The sequence below is a fragment of the Apteryx rowi genome, unplaced genomic scaffold, assembly GCF_003343035.1.
Source record: "Apteryx rowi isolate R43461 unplaced genomic scaffold, aptRow1 scaffold_761, whole genome shotgun sequence".
NCBI lineage: Eukaryota > Metazoa > Chordata > Aves > Apterygiformes > Apterygidae > Apteryx > Apteryx rowi.
Window position 1 is genome coordinate 233504 of NW_020451051.1, and position 24928 is coordinate 258431.

At 37.0% G+C, this 24928-nt stretch overlaps 1 protein-coding gene across 1 annotated transcript; it reads right to left on the minus strand.

Moving 5' to 3' along the window:
- Positions 1-1155: 1155 nt before the first annotated feature.
- On the minus strand, positions 1156-24625 carry LOC112976753. The gene is made up of 6 exons (XM_026088316.1): positions 24251-24625; positions 9018-9104; positions 5527-5598; positions 4418-4819; positions 2886-2951; positions 1156-1576 (listed from the first exon to the last, which is right to left on the minus strand). The coding sequence occupies exons 1-6, from the start codon at positions 24381-24383 to the stop codon at positions 1356-1358; spliced, it is 981 nt and encodes a 326-aa protein (XP_025944101.1). The 5' UTR covers positions 24384-24625; the 3' UTR covers positions 1156-1355.
- Positions 24626-24928: the final 303 nt, after the last annotated feature.

Here is a 24928-nt window from a genome sequence, read left to right on the forward strand (position 1 = left end):
TTAAGCCAATGCTGGTCTTAGTATTACAAGCCAAAGAATGTTTGTACTGAGAAACCAGTGTAATATGTGAAAAGCAGTAGATAAACATACACTGTAACAATCCTATGTTTCTGTCACTATATAAATGGATATTATCCAAACATTCTCATCTTCTAGGAATCTTTCTCTGACTTCTCAAAATTGTTTTAAAATGCTAGTCAAATAGCAAATAAAGTCTACCTTTGTGGAAATTATTTACCATAAGGTATCTCATGAAAGTTGAACGAGAAACTAAACTATAGAATAGGAAACAAAGCACTAGATCCAGTAAAAGATTTTTGTGCCTGAAGTGGGACATAAGTGGAATTTAGGCCCCTGTGTTAAAAATGTGGTGCAAAAAACTTGGCAGCTGCTGCAGTCAAGACTTCACTATTTGACTTAGTTGTGCTTTTGTACATGCCCAGGACTGACCTAGGTTTGGCAGGGGTGTGCAGATCTATGCCTAAGCATGACTGCGATCCAGAAATGAGTTGTTCTATTGCTTGAATCCACTGAAAGAAAAACCTGGGAAATAAATGCCTTGCAGGCAGTACAGGATGTAGAATACTTACACAATCACAAAATGCAGTAGTGGCCAGTCAGATTTTGCAGACTAATGGTTAATTAGGGCATTTGTCACTCCACAGGTTCCCTGCACAGTTTCTGTGTTTTATGTACTTTAGTACATAAAATAGTTCTGGACAAGCCAGAGCCCTTGGAACAGGGACCAGAACCCATGTCTGCCCCTTCTAGGTGGGCATCAACCTCTTGTACTTTTCTTTCTGGATCACTGAATCTGCAGTTCATTGCTGCAGGGTGGCATACCTTCAGGAGGCTGATGGGGAGGCATCCCCACCCTAGCATAGACTGGTGGTCAGGCTAGAAGGAGGGTAAATGCTGATAAAGGAGTTGGTTGCTTTTCCCCGCAAGCCCTGCCTAACCAAAAAGAAATCCCCTTATGCCTTCAACTGTTTGGTTGATTGCATAGGACTAACTTGATAGGATGGTCACAGAGAAGGTGATTGGAAATGATGGGTTGAAGTTTTAAGTGTACTTGTTTTCTCCGATCAGTCAGACTGATATTTCCTTTCAATTAAGCCTGTTAATTATGGTATGTAGGTGAAGCAAGGTATGTAGGGAAAGGCTGTATCTTTTATTAGACTAATATCACTGCTGAAAGCTCATTGTCAAGGAATATGATGGAAATTCACACCTTGTTTTAATTTAAATGACTAAAGGTGACTATATTAAAGGGTAGCAACCATGTACTCATGTGGGTGACCTGCCCTCACAAATAAGTTATTTCATTTCTTACTATCTGCAAATCTCTCTGCATGCTAATTTGGTAGAAAGTTCATTAAACCAACCTGTTGTATGGCTGATGGATCACCATACAGCTGTGATCTGTTGAGGTCTTGCATTTCTTCCTGCTTACAAAGCCTTTCTAACAGTAACTTTTTGCCTTCTGTTACTGTATGCACTTTCTCTGTTAATAGTTTTTGAAACTGGAGTATGGTGTTTTCAGAAGCACTTTTCTTGAGTGGAACAGGTGACATCTCTGTGGACAAAAGCAAATTACATTGTTAGAGTGCACAAGTCAATGAACTGCTGACTGAAAATCTAGCACATGCTAGGTTTTTCTAATGCTGTCTTTCTGTTAGGTCTGGTGTTGTGTAATGGGTCATTGCATAATGGCTAGTAGGAATGAAGTATACCTTTTTCTAAACATTGCTTATGCTGATCTCTCATATTTAAAACTTTTGGCTTTGCCTAACTACTGCATATTTACACTTTCATTTATTGTCAATTAGATATTTAATCACATAGTGTTAGTCCTGTTAGTAGAGTTTGTGATGATGTACTGAGCAGGTCAAATTCAAAAATGCAGTGTTTAGATCTGTTTGTGTTCACAGAATCACAGAATGGCTGAAGTTGGAATGGACCTCCGGAGATCATCTAGTCCAAACCCTCTGCCCAAACAGGGTCACCTAAAGCACATTGCCTAGGACCGTGTCCAGACAGCTTTTGAGTATCTCCAAGGGTGGAGACTCCACTACCTCTCTGGGCAACCTGTGCCAGTGCTCTGTTACCCTCACAGTAAAGAAGTTTTTCCTTATGTTCAAATGGAATTTCCTATGGTTCAGTTTGTGCCCACTGCGTCTTGCACTGTCACTGGGCATCATTGAAAAGAGTCTGGCCCCATCCTCTTTCATCTGTCTGTAGACAAGACATAATTTTATTATTAAAAATAAGAGGGGGTAACCCCCTGAAAGCTAACTTTGTCATCCCTCATTCCTGGACTTTTTGATTAGGGTATGACAGTTCTGCCAGGAACAGAAACAGCTCCTGACCCTTCCTATATCAGATTGCATACCACATATTTCCGTCCTTCCCTTCACTTTTCTCTCTCAGTGATCTTGTAGCACATCTTCTCTTTGGTAACAGCTGTCTTACCTGTTTTTCTCCTGTGCACATGATTTCTCCTTGCATTTACTGACACATGGTATAGCACAAAAAAAAGGGCACATCCATCACTGATACTGTCCTTATTTTCCTCTGAGAAACATAGGTTATTAAAACCTTTCTAAAATCTTCTCAACTTTATCTGGCATTTGATCAATGAAGAACCATTTCCTGATAGTTCCCTCATTTTTAGGGATAAGGATTGAAATAAATTACAGTTTTCCATCAGGCCCAAATTTTGATCAGGAGCTTTCTTTTGGGGATTGTTGAGGGTGACAGGAAAAGGTTAATCTGGGGGTTGGTGAAAGAGGAATTTTTTTAACTGTTTGAGTACTTGAAACTAGTATCTGGCATTCAGTTCTACAGCAGTGTATGGATACTTTAAAAAGGCAGAAGGCTCTTACCATCATTCCATGTTTTTCTCTTGACACCCAATGATCCTGTGTTTGCTGTAACATCTCCCACTGAAACTTAGAAGAGAAAAGCAAGGTGACTATATATTTTGCAAAGAGATCCTAAAAGCAAAGGTAGTCGCAGATCAAAAAGCTTTATACTACAGAAGTAGATGTACTGAGACAGGTGACTTGGAGCAATAGGAATCTTCTAGACAAATTAGGTGCTGGTTTAGCACCCAGAATCAGGATGGAGACACAACTTTACTTTAAGGATGCCTGGAGCAGTTTAATAATTACAGCTTTTTTTCTAAAGCTTATTGTTTTCCTTTTTCCTGCATCAGCATTTGCAGCACAGACAGATTACACAGTCCTTTCCTATCATGCTGAAATGTAAAGCAGCCAGGTTAGCTAAAATACTCTTGGTGTTGACAAATTCCATCCACAGGGAGTTGAAATGAGCAGTACTATCTTCAGTTTCTGGAATTAGAAGAAAATGTCTGTCTTAAGAAAGTCATCTAACTAGCCCATGGCAGATGTGAAGCAGCAGTGTCATCTCATGACTGTGGATTTCTTTCCAGCCTCAACTAGTGGTGCTAGGGTGTTCAATGCAACTTCTGGACAACACATTAGGGCTCTGATTCAGGGGTGAGGGCAGCTGGCTTCAGGATGGCTGCAGCAGTTTCTGCTCCAGCTATCCATCTTGCTTGTGCTGCAAAAAATGGTTCAGCTCCTCAACCAACATTTGTGACATTGCAAATTATTATCTGATATATTGAGAAAATTCGGAATTAGTGCAGGTTTACCATAATTCATTAAGCTATAAGCTGCAGTGGTCTGCTTCTACATGAGCATCTGACCTGCCTGGAACAGGGATGGCTGCCTCTGAGAGCTGTAGTGCTCAGTCAGTAATGAGAACTCTTACAGCTGACACAAGGTAAGCTGTTGCAGTTCCTAAGTCAGAGGCCTTTGGATACCAAAATAGAAGCAAATTCTGTTTATAAAACTGAGTTTGATTCTGCTTTAGCAAAATGAATACAATATTTATTAACAATCACATAAACATCACTGCCCTGTTTTTGTTTTTTTTTCTCTCCAGGCTATGGTGTAAATTGAATTCATGGAAATTTGCTTTTTTGAGTCCTTGTATTTGACTTGATTGTTACATATCTCCACAGTTCTAACTGGTTTGGGGCTTGCAGCTCTCCATCCATACCATTTTACATGCCTATTTGATCACCTGTATAACCTGTCGCTTTGTCTAGCCCCATTTCACCATATCTCACTTAAGCTTACACAAAGATTCTCCAAGAATCTCATTGAACACTTCAAATGTTTTCAGTTTTTGTTAATTTTCTCACTCTAAATTCCTCCAAAGACCATTTCTGTTCTGTGAATATTGCCTGCTTGATCATGCAGATACAGGTTCTTCATTTATTTTCCTTAGTCATTCTGGGCATGTTTCTCACTTCTGTAGCATGGGTCAACAGGCAACTTTAACTTTCATTTTAAAAGCTGTAACTCATTACTGAAGTTTTTAGTACCTGATAGGAAGCTAGAACTTTCACATCCCCAACTTGATGGACCTAGAGGCTGTCTTCTTAAGATGCAGTCAACTTCATCATAAAACCTCATTTTTCTCCTGGGATTACCATGATGTTCATTTTCTTTCTGCAGTGCTCGGTATTCATATTTTAAATTCTTGTACTTTGTGCGACATTGTTTCCAGTCTCTGTCTATTCCATGTCTCATTAACCTTCTGGCTATTTCCTCAAATATTTCTTTATTTCTTGTGGCTCCTTCAAGCATTTGTTGTATCTTTTCATCTGACCATATGTTTATCAGAGCTCTGACTTCATTATCACTCCAATGTTTTCCTGCTCCGGTATCATTAACTGTAATAACTTTAAAGTGATTTTGTGCTTCATCCAAGGGAATTTGATTGTCTGAAAATATAAATGAAACAATAACTGAGTATTGCTGAATACACAGAAATAAGTAAATTTGTAGCTAATGTTTCAATAGCGAGCTAGAAGATTAATTAACTTTTATAATAATCTCTTGTTATGAAAATCTTTGAACTTTGCAATGTGAATACCCATATGTGGTCACACTTCGCTTAAATACGCAAAACGTGTAGCAGATTAAATCTCTTGTTCCTTGAAGGCCTCTAAAATTTCAGATTTTTGTCAGTGTAATTTTGTTACTGATTCTAAAATGGATGTATCAGTGTGGCACAAAAAAAAAAAAAAAAAAAGCAATAGCCTAGAAGCTTTAAAAGCAACAATGTATTCACAGTGATAAGAAAATGGCTTTCCAGTATTGTTTCAAATTAGAAGGAGAAGACAAAATACCATGCAAAGGAAAATGCTACCAGCAATTCAACAGAAGAAAAAATGTTGTTTACAGCTGTTTACAGGAAGGTAGATGCTAATCATAAAATAAGTTGAACTAGAGTATTAATGCAAATTTTGCTCATGCCTGGGAATGGAGATATGAAATTAAGTCTTAAGTTTAGTGATAAAGTTAGACTGAAGTCAGAAGTCGATAAGATAAGCTGTGTTTACAGTAGAGATTTGGCTGCTCCAGCTTTTGGTATTGTAGTTACAATGGGATTTTGTTTCAGAGTAAATGCATGGAACTAAATACTCACCTGTTCCAACTATCCGCTTTGCTACTGGTGTACAAGATCTGTCTTCTGAGGTAGTGCTTATAGAATCATCATCTATAGAAACATGTAGTTTTAAATACAATTAACTTAGACAAATAAATTGCTAATATTGTTCTCATGTTCTGCAGGTAACACTTAAATTAAAAATGTCATAAACCATTAGTCTTTGAGGCAACAGATTCTAACCAGGTCTTCTGCCACATGCCTCCCTAAAATCAAATCAATACAGAGAATATAAGCTTCTCATAAGCCCTGTCTTTCCTTCTGCCCTACCACTCCCAAAAAGGTAGTTGTGGATGCTGCATGCAAGTTTAAAATGCTTGATTAAATATGTAGGGCTTATGTGTGTGGTTTGGATCTTGCATATAAGTAGATTTGCATAATATGTTTGTACACATTGCTTAGCGCAGGCATGCCTGCCATTTTTTATTAGGTAAAGTGGGTAGAGCAGGTATGGTGAAGCTTTGGTGGCATTTGTAAAGAGTGCATTGCTGTGGATTTGCTCATGCCTAACAGGGACTGAACTGTAGCATTTCCTTTAGTGGAATAATTTATAGAGTCCTCTGCTGTTTTCATAAAATGTGCAGGGGCCTAATCTCCTAAGACCATTGCCCTCCTTTCAACTTTGGAAATTGTCCACTTGGTTCAAACGTTATTGGGAGGAATGACAGGCCCAGGTACATGCCTGCAGACCTGCACAGACAGAGTGATTGCATAAGCTTCATTTCATACTGTTGAGTATGGATTTTCCCAGATCTTTGTGAACTTCCCTAATACATCAGAAAGAAACTGGAAAGAGACATTTCCTCTTTATTCCTATTTCCTCTGTTCAGGTCATTTCTTTACCACTAAATAGTCATTTAGAGTCCATTTTAATAAGCTACCATGGTGGGTTTCAAATTTGGTCTCTGAGGTGTGCTTATCCCTGATTCAGGAAAGAAGGGAGGGAACAGATGTTAGATTTTTGTGGGGAAGGTTGCATACTTTTGCCTTTCTTTAGGAGAGAGCCATGTTTATATACTTTCGGATGAAAGGCCAGTCTCTGATGTAGAACTTTTGAGATGGAGAGAATGTAAGCAGAAGAAAAATTAGAAAGGAAACAATTCATTAGTGCCTTTGTGGAAATCTTTAGCCTTAATGTAATTTGTACCTTCTGTGTGCAGGAATGGCCCTGTCCAAAACCATTCTATACAGCTTAAATGAGAAAAATAGCATTTTGGGGAAGACAGAAGAACTATTTTTTATTCTATTCGCACCTGAGTTCTCTTCAAAATTATTTTGCAAACAGGACAGAAACAACATTATATTCTTTCTCTGCATGTCCACATAGCAGTTTCTTTTTTCTCAGCAAAGCTAAGGCTACAATAGCTTTGCTGTCATTTACAGCAGAAAAACCTCTCCCTTCAGAAATAAAATTCTGGCTGGGCAAGAGCTCTCAGAATTCTTGAACCACCTATGGACATCGGAACCCACCTCTGCTGACTCAGGGCTCATTTTCTCATATCCACAGGTTTTTCTTTATGTGCTTGGACTTCTCTGAGGTTGAAAGTTCATTTCTGTGTGGAATTACTTTTTTGCTTGGGACAGAGGGGAAGATTAATTCTCATAGTTTTGAATAATTGTCATAGACCAAGTATCTTCAGAAAAGTTTTCAGTAGAGGATAGAAGTAAATACTCTTCGTATATTTTGAAAAACTGCATGCATGGTTTAGATACTGTTGGAAATAGGGGGTGTTGGTAAATAAGCAGTGGATCATTTGATGTACCTTTTATAATGGTACTTGCTATAAATACACAAAGTAACGCTTAGAATTTATAATTGCTTTGTAACAGTTTTGTATAATTGTTTTGCTGTATCTTAAGTGATTTGGGAAATACTTGTTTTCATAACCAATATGCAGGTTTAAATTTTATACATAAAGAAAACAGAATCAGAAATTAAACTCCCATGATTCTATGTGTGATTTACTTGTTGTATGAGAAAAAAAGTGTTCTTTCATAAGTAGGTTAATGGATAACTCTCAAGAAAATTCTTGCATCTCCCTTTAACACTTGTGGCTACTGGAAATACAACCATGGACCAAAGGGGAGCAATAGTTCTACTCCTGGGTTCTTAAGTGATTTTTTTTTAACTATGTTCCATAAATTCATTGCTTTCATTCTCTCAACCATGCTGCCTCTCTAATCTTTTTCTGCTGTCAGCAATGGCATGTGTGTACCACTGACTTCAAGTGATTACTATCCTCAGATGGCTATTACATGACAAGAACAGAGAACCTGTTTGTATAATAAGGCAGTCCATTGATTCACATGACATTTTATTCTGTGTCATTGTGTATGAACTGTTCTCTTTGCATTAGTGTGACCTTGCTGTGTCTCTGAACTTTCAGGGACAAAGTTTTACGTTACCCTCAATGTAGCTTGTATTTTCTATGTGGTATTGCTCTTATGGAACTGCTTTAACGTCGTCCTCAGTTTATATGCTTTACAGTTGTCTTTCATAATTTATCTTACATCAACAACAACCTATGTAAACAGTTGTAAAAGCTATGTTGGGCTCTGAACATCCAAACTCCAAACAACATAATCACTAAGAAGGAAGTTCTTGCCTGGATCACAGAAATATTGCCTTACACAATAGAAATATTCTCATAACAGAAACTTTCAAAGTAGAAGGACAAAGAATTATGGTTCACAGAATCACTATGATAGTTTATTTTCTATTGTTTGCATTAATTTGTGGATGTAAATAGTAATACCCTTATAGTATATTTTGATTCAGGATGTCAGGCCAATAGATTTCTAAGCAATCTCATTTCCTCTAATGCATTTTTTTCATGACGTCCATGGTTTCTATGCTCATTAGTTCCAAAAGATAATTATTATTAACATATTAATATATGTTAACATATTAATATTTCCAGTGTCTAATTTTAACATTTTTAATAAAACAAATCCTCTTCTCCTGAATACTTGATACTGAATGTATGACTTTTACATACTGGTAAAGCTCTGATTTCAGTTTCATGTTTAAAATAATTCAGAATATCTATGGCCATTGCTGGATAGTGAATAGAATGAAATTAAATGCACTATCCTATCATAAATTAGTTTGAAAAGACAGATGGGGCATAAAATCTGTTTCTGAGGCAGCTATTTAGCGTTTTATTTCATCCTCTCTAGTAATTTTTTATGGAAAAAACTGTATTTGTGTCACAATCAAATGCAGACGTGTTATATCTAGCATAATAAGTATGTTTTCTGGGGAAATAAAATTTTTTTTTAACAGTGGGAGGGAAGGAGAGAGAAACGTTTATGCATTTTTGCACTATGAAAACAAACAGAAACACGTTTTATCATACCCAGACATAGAACCAGTATAGTGTGTGGTAATATCCTATGAATCTTAGAAATATGCAGTTCCCTGTCAAGTAGAATGCACTGTTACAATCATGAGTACACCGCTGACCTACCTATGTCAATTGTCTCCTTCTTTATTTGTGTGGCTTCCAGAGCTGCCTGGGTGGAATTAGTGAAGTCCTCCTCGTCTTCGAGGATTTCTGTGCAAAAAATTTACAGAGTTCTTGTTAATTAAAAAGGCCTTCAGTTATGTCATATCACCAACTTCAGAAAGTCTGCAATGATGATACCTATTGTTTAAGTTTTCATATTTTAATTCATTAAGGCCTCTCTTCAGCAGTTTGCTTAAAAGCCTAATCTAAGCACTTCAGTTTGAAGCTGTAGATTAAAATACATCCAGAACACCACTTAACAGTTGCTCAAGGTCAGTTTATGAATGAAATGTGCAAACCCTAAGTTATTTAAACCTGGATCAGGGACTTACAACCACAGTCACAGAACCATTCTACAAATTCTGTAAGACGTGTTTAATTACTGGTGACCCTGTAGGCAGCAAAATGGGGAAGATGGTGACTTTCATAAGGGGTGTCTGCAACACATAGTGAAGTCACTGAAAGACTCCCAAGTGACTTTTATCAGGAGTCACTGAATTAGACCCCAAAGGACAAGGTTGCTTTCATTGATATTGCATCATGGTGCTCTGCCTGGATGATTGATCTGCAAGACTGACTGCCTGCTTGATAAAGGCAAAGTACTCAATTCCTGTCCTCAGAGCATCAGCAATTCTGCAGCTGGTGGAAGAGTTTATGTCACACTGTCAGGGCTCAGGGCCTGGGCAAGCAGACAGCCTTGGCCCCATGGCCCTGCTCTCACCTTGGTGGGGAGGAGAGCTCTGCTCCTCTTCCATTGGTTCCCTAGTGTTTAATGGAGAACTCCACCCCTTTGCCCTGGCAGATGATGCAAGTAGGCTTTCAGCTCCTCATTTCCAGGTGAGGAAACTGGGGTACAGAGATTAAATGCTGAAGGCCACACTGTGGATCAATGGCAGCAGTTTCTGGCTCCCAGCCTGTTCTTAGTCCATTCAAGAATATTGCCCCTAAATGTTGAGCAATAAAGTATATTCTGTAGCCGTGACATTTTATTAAAAATTATCCTCCCAAATCAAAGTGGGCTTGTTTGTGTCAGACATTTTGTATGACATGACCAGCATCATGCTCTTTTTTTTGTAAGCCAAGAATATAGATAGCCAGGCCTGGCCTGGCTTTTTTCTAACCACCATTCTGGGTTTTGGGGTGGGCATGAGAAGAGAAAGGCTGAGCCAAACAGAGCAAACAATCAACAATTTCTCACGTGAATAAAACACAGCAGCTCCATCCACCTTGCTTAGTCAAGCTATAGACTTTTGCCAGCAAACAGGCTTATCCTCTACTTTGTATTTGAAGCATGGCTCAAAAGGCCACCAGAGCAATGCTGTAGATCTCTTTTACTCCATTGGACTGATACAAGCTACACTCCCCTTTGGCATTGTGTCATTGTCACCAAGTATCCTGTTTCCTCTGCTCTTGAGGGAAGATTAGGAATTTGTCTCCTAATCCTTTCCTTCATGTGTGTCCTGCGTAGTATAAACAGGGAGTAGAGAATGCCAAAACTGGGGAACACTTCTTCTGTGTGTGGCTTGTGTTAACTCTTTAACAGCTTGCAGATTTGCTGCAGTCTCTGTCACAGATCTGTGGAACTGGATGCAAACAACTCTGGATGCACAGTTGTGACTTTGTGTCTGCAGACTGAGAATGCCTCAGGCTAAGCCAGTGAATAATCAAGGACTTCTGCTGTGGCACTTTTCTGAAACATTCGTCTTGAGAGGAGCTGGGAGCAGATGTTTTAACACATTATATTTTGACTTTATGTCTGTACTTTTAAAAATTCCAAGCACAAGGCAGCAACCATTCAAAAGAAGGCAACCTAAGTGCCTGAGTATGTACAGATTTAAGATCTTAACTTTAAGCAACCAATTTTTAAAAAGCCCTTGCCTACTGGCAGTATCTTGGCAGTATCATGACTTCATTTTTTTCCTGTGAGGGATATACAGTAAAGCTTATGGGACCCCAAGAATCCTAAAAAATAATTACAAGTCATTTATTTGAAGCAAAATACTTGCTGTAGTTTTTTTTAAGCACAACAGGATACTAACATTCTTTAGAATCCTTTTTTTATGCTCCAGTGATCTGTTGTGTGGCAGTTCAGATTTAATCAAATATCACAGATTTAATCAAAAATCACACAGTCTGTGGTCATCGTGGATATTCTGTGACACATTTGGAATGTATCTGTATATTGAGTTTGCATTGACCACTATTACTTGTGCAAACTGAAACAATCAGATCTTCTGAATAGATTTCTGGAATCAACCGTCCTTAAAAGTGATCCAAGGAAATAAAACCCATTAGTCAAAATGACTAAATATTGTTTTATTTCCAGATTGATTTAATATAGATATCTGTTATCAGAAAAGAGAAAATGGCGGCAACCCTAGGCTGCTTTCCTAGGTGCCTTTTGCCCAAAACTAAATGTTTTTTTGATTGATACAATGCTCCTGCACCCTCTGCTGGCAATCTGTTGAGGAAGCTACTTCAGTACAATGGTGTGAGAGAAATTTCAATTAACTTGCAGTCTACAGAAGAACTTCTAAGGATGTATTTATCTTTGTTCCTTCTCAGGTGGCCATTCACTATTCTTTGAGTGTGAATACATTTGGGCAGGTGAGAAAAACAACCCAGTGAAACATCAAATAACTAGATATTTTCCTGAAACTGGTGTGTTGTCTTTTGACTAATGCCATCTGAATATGTTCCTTTACAGTAGCGTATGGAAAACCTGACTGGACTTTTTATAAAGACTGGAAGTTGTGATGGCATTACAATGATTAATAGTTCAGATCCACATGTAGGATTGTGAGAAGTACATGCATTTCAGTGCATTTATACTCTTCTGCAGTAGCCAGAAAGCTGATGTCTGCCCAAGTTAGCTGGTATGTTTCTGGACAAGGTGTGCTCAAAGCTCTGACTACAGAGTAAATTCACCCTATGCATCAGTTAGGAAAATGCTGTGCTGTGAAACCCCAGTGCAAGGTTAACTGAATTTCTAAATTCTTATTTATATCAAATTAAAATTTTTTGCAATTCTTAAAAAAAAAAGTCACAGCTGAGTGTATATATAAATTATAATTACATGCTTGTTGAGAAACAGTTTTCTATGGAAGTTAAGTTGAAAATGGAATAGTCTTTAAGAAGTTACATCCTAAAGGCTATAGATTGTCAGAGATCTATTGAAATCAAAAAACCCATGTAATGTAATATCCTTGTCTGATTGCATTTTTCACTATTTATCAGCAAATGAGCTTATGAATATAAAGGTACATACAATCTCATAAACTACCACTTTTTCACTTTAAATTCCTTTGAACTATCCAGGAAAGGCATGGACCACAATTAGAAAATAAAGAGCCTCCATGATATTGTAAAGTAAAAATTATACATCTTTTCTCTTAATTATCTAATACCTTACTATGTTACCATAAATAACATTAAAGACTAAGTGGTTTTTATCACCTGTAATTAAAATGATTTTAGTCTGTATTGTTCATACGGGAACAAAGGAAAGAATTTTGGAAAGCAAAACTGCATCACATCAAGATAGAGTGCTGTGTTTTTGCCTTTTTTCCACAGAAGCTAGAACTTCAGTAGAATAGGCTGAGACACTTGTAAAACACTTGCTATTTTAATACTTGCCCACAAAACCAAATTACAATTTAAGTAATTACAATACCTAGAAACAAACAAAAATTGCTATTGAAATATTTGAGAAGGGAAATGGTAATTAAGGTAGGCTATAGATATCCAGTATCCACAAAATACCTTAAAGGAATGTTGAAGCGACAAAAATGAGTACGTAAAACTTTACTGGAAATATTCAGTTAACATTTTCTAATAACTGGTTTAGAAGATCCAGAAAGTTACAGTATTGCAGAGCTGTAAGCAGTTGAAAACTGTCAGAGGACAGTGTAATAGCACTATCAAATCTGTGTTTTATTACAGTGTCTTACTACTCTCCATATATGTGTAGTAATTTTGCTTCTTTCCAGAGAAAATGTAATCTGATGCATTTTACAGGCAGTCTTAACTGGGTCCCACAAGTACTATTTATGATTTCTTACATATTTTGTCTCTCTCAAAATGAGATCCCTATAGGAAATGCACTCTTCATGACAACCTGTTTTTCCCTAATAAATGCCTCAAGTGTCCATGGTGATCTGAGAAAGGACAGTTATGTATTTCTTTGTTATTAAATTTAAATTAATAAATTACATTTCCTGGTCTTGAATGGTAGGGCAAGAATACTATTGTCCAGTATACCTCAAATTACTTCTCATGGTCAACCATATCTTTATTTACTTGTCATAGCTGTTTCTTTCGTTATATGCAGAGCTGCCAGATTCTCTGGAGTAGTATTTACAGTAACATCATCTGTCAGAAGATTTTTAATTTGACATTAAAACCTTTCACGTTCACATTAGACCATTTTAAATTCTGTAACACTATACCTTAATGCTTTATTTATGAGCATATTCTGCCTCATGCTACTATAGAAGATCGTGAGGTAATCTTTCCTGTGAAGAGTCAAGTCTGTCAGCCTTCCAGAAAGACCTTCATACATGTCTCTAGCTGAATGTTAAACTCCCATTTCCCCTGAATGTTGAGTTTTCAGATGTAAACCATAATGTTCCTTTGTAAAGAACATATGAGTTTTATATGGTTTCAGTGGTCAGCATAAAATAGATAGTGATACTCTTAACTGAAATTTTGATCCCCTGACGTAGGCATTTGCAAAATTACATTAAATATTGATCAAGTTATATTGTGAAAAAGAGAATACCACATTAATTTATGCATAGGATACTGAACAATTCTAAAGGTTGGCAAGGCACAGTTTAAGTAAATGCAGTAATACATGGCGCTCAACTTGCTTAGACCAATAGTTTCTTCTTTGGTACATCCTGGGCCTTGAATCTTTGAAAAATTTCTTACTAGATTATTTTTATCAAATTTAGCAGAGCTCACTGTAAATGTATACATATATGTCTGTATTTATTAAATGTATGGTTATCACTATGATGTTATGTCCTGTTTAAAAGTTTTTTAGGCCTGTGCATTTTCTAACTGTCATTGCAATGTGGACTTATTTTAGAAATCCATTTTAGCTTACTAAATTTAGGGATTTGTATAAAATAGAAGATTTTGCAGTTTACCTGAGTCAGAAACTTTCTTTATATCTGCAACTCGTAGGTCTTCTGACGTATTACTAATAGAGTCCTCTTCACCTGTGTCTCCAGGCATTTCTGTGTAAATAATACTATGTTAATTAGGGCACCACATTAGCGTACTATATAAGTACTATACAAGTACACAGCTGTGTCAGACCACAAGATCCATCTAGCCTAGGATCCTGTTTCTGCCAGCAGTCAGTAGCAGATGCTTAAGGAAAGAGTCTAGAAACAGGGCAGTTGTAGAGTGAAGCTGCCCACAGAATGCTCCACTAGGTTTCAGCAGTCTGTGGTTTAGGTACTTCCTCAGGCAGAGACTGTATACTTATCTTTGCATTATGTTTTTCTTACCCACTTCTTCCATTTACTTATTAACTGTTAGTCTTATATTTGGCCACTGTAATATCATCTACGGAATTCTACAGTGTAGAATTCTTACTGTCTAATAAACAGTTTTAAGTTTAATTTTGTTCTTAAACAACAGGCCTATTTCTGGCTGTACATGCCAATAAAAATGTTTAAACTCCTGTGTGGTGTAGGTACATCAGTCTACTCTAATTCTGCATTAATCCATCCATTAGCAGGTTATCCATCAATAACCGCACAAAAGATAAATGCAGGTTCCACCAGCATTCTTTGTGCTATTCTTTCTGCTATTTTCACATTAGTCATTTATCTCACTGGTTTGGGAGTCTTGCTTCCAAGGCCAGTAGAGCTGGGCTATTTGGGACCATAAGAGAAAGGGAGTTTAAATGTTAATATATAACTAATGTCTACAGCTACAGACTTCTTTTGCTCATTATCTTCATTTTTCCAGTCACACAGTCTGATCATCTCTGTGACCCATTTTTTATCTAAGCTGGAAACAATCTCTTCTGTCGTGATTTTAATTTGGATTGGTCTCTCTATATCTCTTTATCTTGTGACCTACATGTTGATCTCTTTTTTCCTCTTGCAAGTATACTCTGTTTCTCAGTTCTGTTAAAAAAAAAAAAATTGTTTGGGGCAACTACTCAATGTCAGAGATTACCTTATAATGTAAAGTAAACTACTGGTCAAATGAGTAACTTTCCATTCAGTGTTTTTCTTCCCCAGCAAATTGTTTAATCTATCTGGCTGACTTTTTTGGGTTATTTTAAGGTCTCTATAGTGCTGGAAAGCTAAAAGTTTTAAATGGTATGGGTAGCTGAAGTACTTACCTATGCAGTCCTTTTCTGATTTTGCTTCAGTCCATTCTGGAGGCCTCCCACTTTCATCATTATCTGATTTACTTGCTTGTTCCATGGTGCTGTGCCCCAGAATAGCATCCAGTTCATTAAAAAATTTCATACTTTTACTTGTACTCCCTGAGTCTTGGGCATTTTTTACACTCTTGTATTCATGTTTCAGATTTTTATATTTTGTCCTGCACTGCTTCCAGTCCCTGTCAATTCCAAACTTTTGAAGTCTAGCCGCAACCTGTTCAAATATTCTTTTATTTCTCACTGTCCCCTCCAGTTGTTGCTGGATACTTTTGTCTGACCATATGCGTATCAGAGCTCTGACTTCATTAACAGTCCAGTGTTTTCCTCCTTCATTTGCTACTGTTGGAATAAAAGTCGGTGTTTTGGAAGCCTCTATTGCTGATGTTGGATTACCTGCATCGTGTGGGGTAGGGGAGAGACACAGATACAGATTACCTGCATTAGGTAGTTGGGGTGGGGAAAGGACAGAGAGAATGAGAATGAAGTATTCTGTTTCCTAATGGCTTTTCTCTCCAAAGAGAGATGGAACAAAAGTGACATTAAAGTAAAGGTATTTGTCAGCATTTTGTTAATTAAGACATCATTTTTTCTTCTCTTGAAAATTATATTAAGATAGTGCATGTGCATTTAATTAACTGGAGTGGAATACTTCTTTCTTTTGTTCCCAGATACATTGAACTTTTACTTGAAACGCTCTTGAGAATAACTGATTAACTATTTTGTTATTGAGAGATTAGTCTGGAGAAGGCTGTTATGTGGATGATGCAAAGTGCTGTATTAACAGAATAATAAATTGGGCCCGGAGTCACTGACACAAGCATAAAAGCTTCTGCATTCACGTCATACTTTTGGTTTTACACACATGCACAACTTTAAACTAGGCAAAGACCTGAAGAATCTGATCCTTAATTCTAAGAACACCCCTTTTGTGGGGAGCTGAGAAAGGGAGACTTTTGTGTTGTCACACAAGAATATGTGCAATATTGAACCCAGTCCTCATGGTACAGAACCTCTCCCTTTTTCAGTGCAGGTCAGTATAAAAATGAGTAATCAAACATTAATTTTTGAGTAAAAATTAAAATTTGAGTAATTTACTCTGCAGAACTAGTAAAATAATTTTTTTGACTTTTTCAGTCTTATTTTTTTAATGGTTTCCTTGTTTGTAATAATGAATTTGCTTAAAGACTTCATTCGGATCATCAAAGTAGTTGGGAAAGTTCCTTCTCATGCATTTTCTAAATCTATGCAAAAAAAACCTTTTTTTTCAAACAATTCCAGTGCTTTATCAGAGAGAGCAGACATGAAAGTGCACAGTAACTGACACAATTTTTTGTAGTCATACCAAGGTGACAAATGCCTTTGCAACTGTCTTATTCTAAAGGACAAGCCAGGCTGTGGAGTTTGGATACTTTATAGTCACTGAGCCTTTGTGTGGTGGCAAAAATATTTGACCTTTGCTTGCACATACGGCTTCAGTGGAGCATAGTCATGTATAATAACCTATCTGGGGACAAACTTGTCCTAGATATAGTCATTCTTTGCAAGTCTCCATAATTCATTCTACAGGTGAAAAAGCTGTACTAAAAGATACCAGTTTTTCTCCTGTTGTTCCTGTCTTAATCTGAACTCTGCAGCAGCCAGCTCACTGATAGGATGTTGAGGAGGGTAATTTTCAGATGACATATCAGTTATGCTTTCTTCATTTCTTCCTGAAGGAGTGAAAGAAAATGCTTGTTCACATATGAATGCAACCATAGGAGTTGCCATGGTTGACAACTGCCAATATCAAATAAGCTTGATGTAGTCTCTACTCAGCACTAATCTTTCCGAAGTGGTTTATTCTTCACTATCAGAGAGCACCATGGAGACCAGAGAAAAGGCCTAAGAAAAGAATGTGGAAGGTGCTCCACTACCTCTGCTTTTCTCAGTCAAAGCCATAGAGTATGGGATAATTTGGGAGGGATAAAGTTTCTTTAGCTCTTATGTGAACAAGTATTTCTCATTAATAAGTTCATTGGCAACTGAGCTCACTTCCCATTGTGGATATTGGTTTGTACAGATTCTAATGAGGCAGTGGATTGTTCATTTGTTCTACTATATGCAGAGTAAGTAGAGCATAGTGGAAAATGTTTGCTCAGTTTGTTCCTCATTCCCTCTAAAAAATTTTGTGATTCAAAGTATTTTACCCACCTTGAAACAAAGTGGTTATGGTCACTGAAAATTTTGTTTATGTTTCAGATGTAGTTTAGTTCTAATTAGTTTAAAAATATTTTTTAAATCATTTGAGAGAGGATATCCAGTATTTTTTGTCTGAAAGATGTCTTGATACCATATTTTGGTATTTTTCTAAGCTTTGTCAAAAGGGAAAAAAATGTTGAGAAATTTGCTGAAATTAACCCAAAATATTAAGCAACAAGATATAAGAGGCTTAGCATTTTTTTCACTGGTGGTTGAAATAGTGTCTGAAATTTAAAAACTAAAAGAGGCACTAGGAAAGACTTTTTAGTATCAGTGCATGCTTGAGAGCCCCTGCAATTGAAGCTATTTTGCTGGCTTTTTATAAAACAGCATTCTCAGAATTAAAGGTTTTTTTAGCAGGCCAAACGAATCTGGCAGTGTGTTGCAAAAGTACTGATGAATAACATGGATTTAGGCATATTTCTGTAAATTTTGATTCAGGTACTTACTGCAAGAAAAGTTTTTTATATGTATATAAGTATACATATATATATGTATGTATGTATATGTGTGTGTGTGTGTATATATATAATTCCATATGAGACTCTTGTCTCTTCTTTAATTTCTTGTTATGCCAGACAAAAGGAGTGTAGTGTGCACTGTAAAAGCCATAGGTTTAGATGGGACATTGTTTTCTCTTCGAATATTGCACCTTGCAGATTCTCTAGCAAAAGTTGTTGTAACTGGGCTTGGAGAAGATGTATGGTAGGGCATAGCCAGGTATGTCAAAAATAGAAAAAGCACTTCAGAAATTCTGGACAGTGCTGCTGTTCATCCAGGCAAGTAATAAGCTAGCCAGTTACCTAATGCTGCCTAAAATGTGTTCAGGTTTCTCCATTTCCTTTGGCAGCCCCTTCAAGGGGCTCACACCTAGGTTTTTCTCCCTCTTTCTGGGCTGCCAGATTTGTGCCTTTGCTCTGTAATGGCTTTCCTCAGCAAAAGCACCGTAGCACCACAGTTCCCAGATAAATTGTATGCTTGGTTGGCCTAAAGTATTTCTCACCACCCCTTGCTTGGGAAGTGGATACTGAGAGCTGCTTGAAGACTACTGCAGGTCTGAATTACTCAGCGGTAGAGGTCTGACTTCTGCATCTCTCTCCTAGCTCAGGCCTTTCACTCTTAGCAGAAATCACTTGAGCTGGAGAAAAGCCACAAGTTAATCTGTGCATCACACACTACCATTTGGAATGCTTTCCACTAGCATATCACAAAATATTTTTATGTGTTTGGTCAGTGTGGTTAGTACGATTAAACTATAGCACGGGATGTGTTTTGAGTGTGAAAGGTGGTCATGTAGTAGTTCTGTTACATACAGTGCTCAATAGCTAGTGATGTGTTAGACTGCTGAGTCCTAAAACTGGGAAGGTGATGGTGCAAAAGCGTGACCATTTTAAAGCAGTGTTGATCAGAAACTGAATGATGGCATATTCAAGCTAGCAGAAACTGCTGTGACAGCCATGTTGCTTTTTAGTTTTTGTTCTTTCTCTCTGCACCATCATACTATACCTAGTGGAACTGGTCTGACATGGGACATAAAAAGTAGTGGATCTCCTGGAGCATCCTCATCATCTTCTAAAGAAACTGATATTTCACCTAGGGAGGAAAGAGTTTTTAGATGAAAAATAGGTATGGACTAAATTAGCTTAAATTAGTTTAACTGAAAATGTCCATACACAATGAGATTAACTCTGTAATTTCCAAAATTATTTTGTATTTCAAAGTAGTCATAAGGGGACAGAATTTATAAAAAGCAAAATAAAATATTTCAATTCTTACTCCTGAAGCCTGTTTAAAGTGCATATCATTATAAAATTCCTGTAGAAACTGACTTGATTCTAGTTGACTCGTATATGCTTTTTTGACTCTTAGTATTTGTGGACTGCGCATTAAAAGGACAGTTTGAAAACAGGTAATGTAAAGTACGAGACATACAAATAAATGTGGAGTTCGCACACAGATTCAGATTACTTTGCACATGGATTCAGATTTATATTATTTATATAGCAATAATTTTTTTTTCCAAGAAGAGTATTAAGAAAAGTGTATGAAGAAAACAAGAACATTCTGCAAAGAGTTCTAGAAATCTGTGGAATTCATTAATGGTACAAGGAAAGTGGGAAAATATTTTGGCTAGAGAACAGATGTATTTGTAACGGGCTCAATTCAGCTCTAGCTTTTTACAGTTCCTTCATATAGCGTTCCTTCATTTGATTAAAAAACAATACTATATATATATATATACATTAAAAAACAATACTACTACGTTAGCTTGGAAAGCAGCAGATGTAAGTCAGGTTCTGAATCAGCTTAATTTTGACAGAGGACAGACTGTTTTAAATGGTTCTACAGTAGTATACTGTGTTCAACATATCATGTTGACAGAAGGTTTGAAATGATGATTCACTGTATGTTGAGTGAGTTACTATCAGTTCCAACCAGGTAGGGCACAAATCAGAGCCAGAATCAGAACTGTATTGCAATAGTTCATAACAAGGAAATTATTAGTGCAGTTACATGGAATGTGGTATCCCTGAGCTAGGTGAAATTGAAAACTACATTTAGATTCATTTGAAATCATTACTCTAAATCCTCCTAACCTTCAGCAAAACTCAGAATGACTCATAGATACAGTGTCCTGCTCTGTAACCACTCCCAGCTGTCTGCCTTGTTTCTCTGGCAGAGGCTGCTACCCCCTGCAGCTGGGTTGACCGAAGAAAAAGTGTGCTCATGCCTTCACTGCTGTAGTGCGAGGACCAGCATTTTATCCGGTCAAGAGCTGCAAAGCAAACTATGGAAAAGGAGGAACAAATTATTTGTTGGAATGCCACTGAATGTGCCATGGGCACTGGGATGAGCAAGTTGTTTTTTTTTTTTTAAGCCCTGATAAATGAAAACAAATAGCTACTCTTAAGCAGTGTTATTTATGCAGTAATATTTAAAAAGAAACAATTTATAATTTATAAATAAGAATAGTTAACACAAAAACGTATTGCAATATTTGAGAAAAAAGCAAAAAAAAGTTCATTTGTCTGTACTGCATACCCTTATTTAATAAAATATGTATACAAAATACTTGTAAAAGATATAACATGAAAGTCCAGACATGGAAAATGATGTATGAGCAGCATTTTCAAGTCAGCATTTCTGAAGGATCTTTTTGCATTTCTGGTGGCTGTCTAAGCTTGGTACACATGACAATATTTTTATTATGATTTATTTCTGTTCTGACTTGATAGTCTTTCTGCATTTGCTGTTATAAAGCAAAGGGCAGGGAAAGTGGCCAGTATGTTAATATTTAAACATAAAGAGAGAAATATAAGAGAGCATAGATTACTTAATATGAATTACTTAAGCAAGCTTTATTTTTGTTGTTCAAATTCAAAAGTTAAAACTAATTCTTGCTTTAACCTGAAATAATCAAAGCTGGTTAACAAAATAAGAAGGTCATTCATTTGGACTCTAGCCAGTGATACTGTTTTTCATAGAGCAGCATCACTCTATGGGGATTTTCTTGGTGGTTGATTACTGGGATAATACCAAACTTGATTTTAAGAGAAGTGAATATGTTGAGTTTTATCTTCTTTAATGATCATTTAAAGTAAAACTGTGTGTTTGCCTCTGAAAATATATATTTTTGGAGGATAACATGAACATCACTGGCTGTATGTGCTTTATGCAGAAGGGGTCATCTTTCCATGAAGGAGCTGGGAGTCAGTTTGTGTTGCTAGTAAGTTTGTCCTGAGTCATCTCACTCTGAGATTTGACTGTGATTTTAAAATACTAGTTTCTTCAATTACACTTTCAAGAGAAAACTGTGAGATACAAAACCCCTCGACATTAGAGAACTACAGTTCAGTCCCACAGAAGTAGTCTCTTCTTTCCCTCCTTCCCCTTCCTGCCCTCTCCCCGGCATTCTCTCAGTAGCTGAGAGAATCGACAAACCAAACACCGAGGTTAGCTTTGTGGCTTTATCGTAAGGATGAGTATGAGTATTTAGACTGAGGCTAAGCAGAAAGGTAAAAAATAAAGGAGTGTCTTTGGGGGCTTTCACTGTCCCTTGTCATGCTTTTCAAATGAAACAAGTTAGTATAACTTAAGTTTCCCTAATTAAATATGACATGCATATTGTGAATATTTTTGGCATAGTTCTTAGTTTATTTATAACATTTTGGTTTTGCTGCACCTCCCATCCAAGTCAGAAGCCTTGGCATCCTTGGCTTCTTCAGCTCTTTCAAAATAAGGCTTCTCAGCCTCTCTTTAAAGAAGGGAGGGACCATTTTTCTCTCCTCTCCTGTGTTGCTGTGTGGTCGAAAGGGAGAAACCCAGGAAGGGACTTTCAAGGACAGAGATGCACTTTGGTCTTTTTGCCTTATGGATGATGCCCACATGAGACCAGTCCCATTTGTCCTCAAGGCAGTGGGGGAGTTGCAGGGTTGATTGCAGTAGCAGAAATAGTGGGCTTTCTCCAGTGGTGCAGAGAATGGCATTTTGTTCTGTGGGAGCGCTACCTTCAGATCTGCCCCCATGAAAAACTTCTGAACATCAGCTGCAGAGCCACAATGCCACTTTAGCCTTAGAACTGCACTTTGAAATACTGAGCTTGACAGCTTCCCCTTAATAGGCATTGCAACCCTGACTGTAATAGGAAGAGGATTGGGCCTCTAATACAGTGTTACTTCCTTGACTTGTATTCTTAAATGAAGAAAGTTAATGTTCAGACAGCTATCCTCTCTGTCTCTTGTTATGGATGTATCCTGCATAGCTGCAGGATACATTTCTATCTGAATATGTTTTCATTGTGGCTGAATTATGGTTGCTGTGAGCATCTTCACATTTAAATTCTAGCCATTAGTGTTGTATTATTACAGCTAGTTATATTTGATTTCTGTTTATGTACAAAACAGATTTTTTTTTAATGAAGTACTGGAAATGCTTGTGCGTTTAAATAAAGAGAGGTATTTAATTTAGGATTATCACCTTTAAAACCAGATTGTCCCAATGCTTCAAAATGAAGCGCATCTCACCCAGGGTAATATTTTTTTATTCTAGGTTGTGATTCACAATTGAAATTAACCTTTTCTGACTTAAACTTGCTAGAGTCCAAGACAGGTGAGAATTAGGATTAACAATTTGGGCAAGCTGAATCAAAGCACACAGGATAATCTATGGCCAGATCCTCAGATGATGGGCACTGTCTTAGTTTCATGCAGTCCTCCCAAGTGTAACAGCTTGAATTAGCCAAAGATTTGGTCCTCAGTTCCGCATGTTGAAAAAAAATGGAATGTAGTTGCAATACACAGTGCAGAGAGCATGTATTAAAATATTATAAAATTACCATTTTATTTGTAGATGTCTTCAGACAGATTAGACACTTTCTATTAGTAAAGACAAATTAAGGGCAAGCTCTTCAGTTAAGATAAACAATGAAAAGTATGAAAAATGTCACTTTCTTTTTCTCAGACCTATAAACAGCATTGTAGAAGGAGACTTTCAAGAGCAAAAGGGCAAGCTAGATGTCCAGCTCCTTTGGGTTCCTTTGGCAATCTGCCCTGATGCTAATCGAATGTCTTCTGTTTTCTTAAAAAGATCCACAATCCTCAGTTAATGTAAACCTGTATGTACTGTGGGAACAAACTGGACTCAGCTTTGAATTTCTCTAGATCTCTTCTTAGCCATATTATTTTGATACCCATAATTATTATTGGGGCTTAGACTTCTGTGACATTTGGGATGTGACATGGAGATTTTGAGTGTCAAATAGCAAATTGTGGCCCTAATGAAACATTAAGTAAGCACAGCCTACATACATATGTAGAGAGGGCTGAATAAAACCTGAGATGCAACTAATTTGGTAAAAATTCCTTCAGAATAAAAACAGTTGTATTTATTTTTCTTGTCTCAGAATATTATGTTTAAAATTGAGATCAGCATGATGTTACTTTGCTTAATACATTACAAATTTTAATACAAAGTTGTTAAACGTCCCTTTTAAACTGCCTGTTAAACATCTTTGTTTTTCAAATATTTAAGTGAATTGCTTACATAATAATTTAATTTACACTTAGTCATACCTAAATTTTCAATTAAAAAGAATAAAAATCAATTAGAAATTTTAGTTACATCATAAATAACAATTTTCAAAGAAAACATCACAGCTTCAACATTTACTTTATTTTTTTTATGTTTCTCTCTGAATTGGAGCTCTAAAAAAGCCTTGTATTGCAACTGAATGGCAAAGAAAAAAAGTAGCATTTCTTAATTTAATGTTTGAACCTCAGTGCATGAGCCTTGACACCAGTGGGTCCTGACTAAGCCTTTAATACAAGCAGTTAGTATAATTTTGTTAGAATTATGCTGTATTTACAGACTTCAACACTGGTGGGTGCTAACATTTTTCCCTATGCGAGGAGTGGATCAAGTCAGTTGCTATTCTAACAGTGTTGCTGGGGCTGTGCAAGCTCAGCCTCAATTTCAGCAAACTTCGGCTTTGAGTTTTTTTTTTTTTTAAGCAAAGATAGAAAATAGAAGTGAAAATAGTTTTTACCTTGCGTGTTGTCTGTTGTGGGGCTTGTGTTCAGCTGCGTCTCAGTTGCAGAACACCTGCCGTTTTCTTCTGCTGCTAATTGTATGACAGGTTCATATCGCAATATGGCATCCAGATCATGAAAAAACTTCATGGTTTTAGTGACATCCCCAGAGTTGTGGGCATATTTAACCGTTCTGTATTCATACTTAAGATTTTTATACTTTGCACGGCACTGTTTCCAATCTCTGCAAACTCCTAACTCCTGTAATCTTTTAGCAATGTAGATAAATATTCCTTTATTCCTCAGGGTGCCATGGAGTTGCTTTCTGATATTTTTTTCTGACCAGACGCTTAGCAAGGCTTTAACCTCCTCTTCAGTCCAATGCTTCCCTGCTCCACTCTCCATGTTGAAAGTGACCTGGAAATGATTCACTATTTCTAGCCAAGATTTTGTTTCCTAGGAAACCAGCCGTCTGGTTGTCAGTAAGCTCCACCGAGATGAAAGGATCTAGTTTTACTGGCTCAAGCTGCCTGAGGGGAGTAACTTGAGAAACTGCCAAATAAGCAGGCTCTGTATTAGAGGCAGACAAATAAAGCAGCTCAGGCACAAATGATTGCTAAGGAGGGTTAGTGTCTGCATTAAGGCGACCTTCTGTGAGATAGAAAATGAACAGAACACCATCTAGATATATTTGT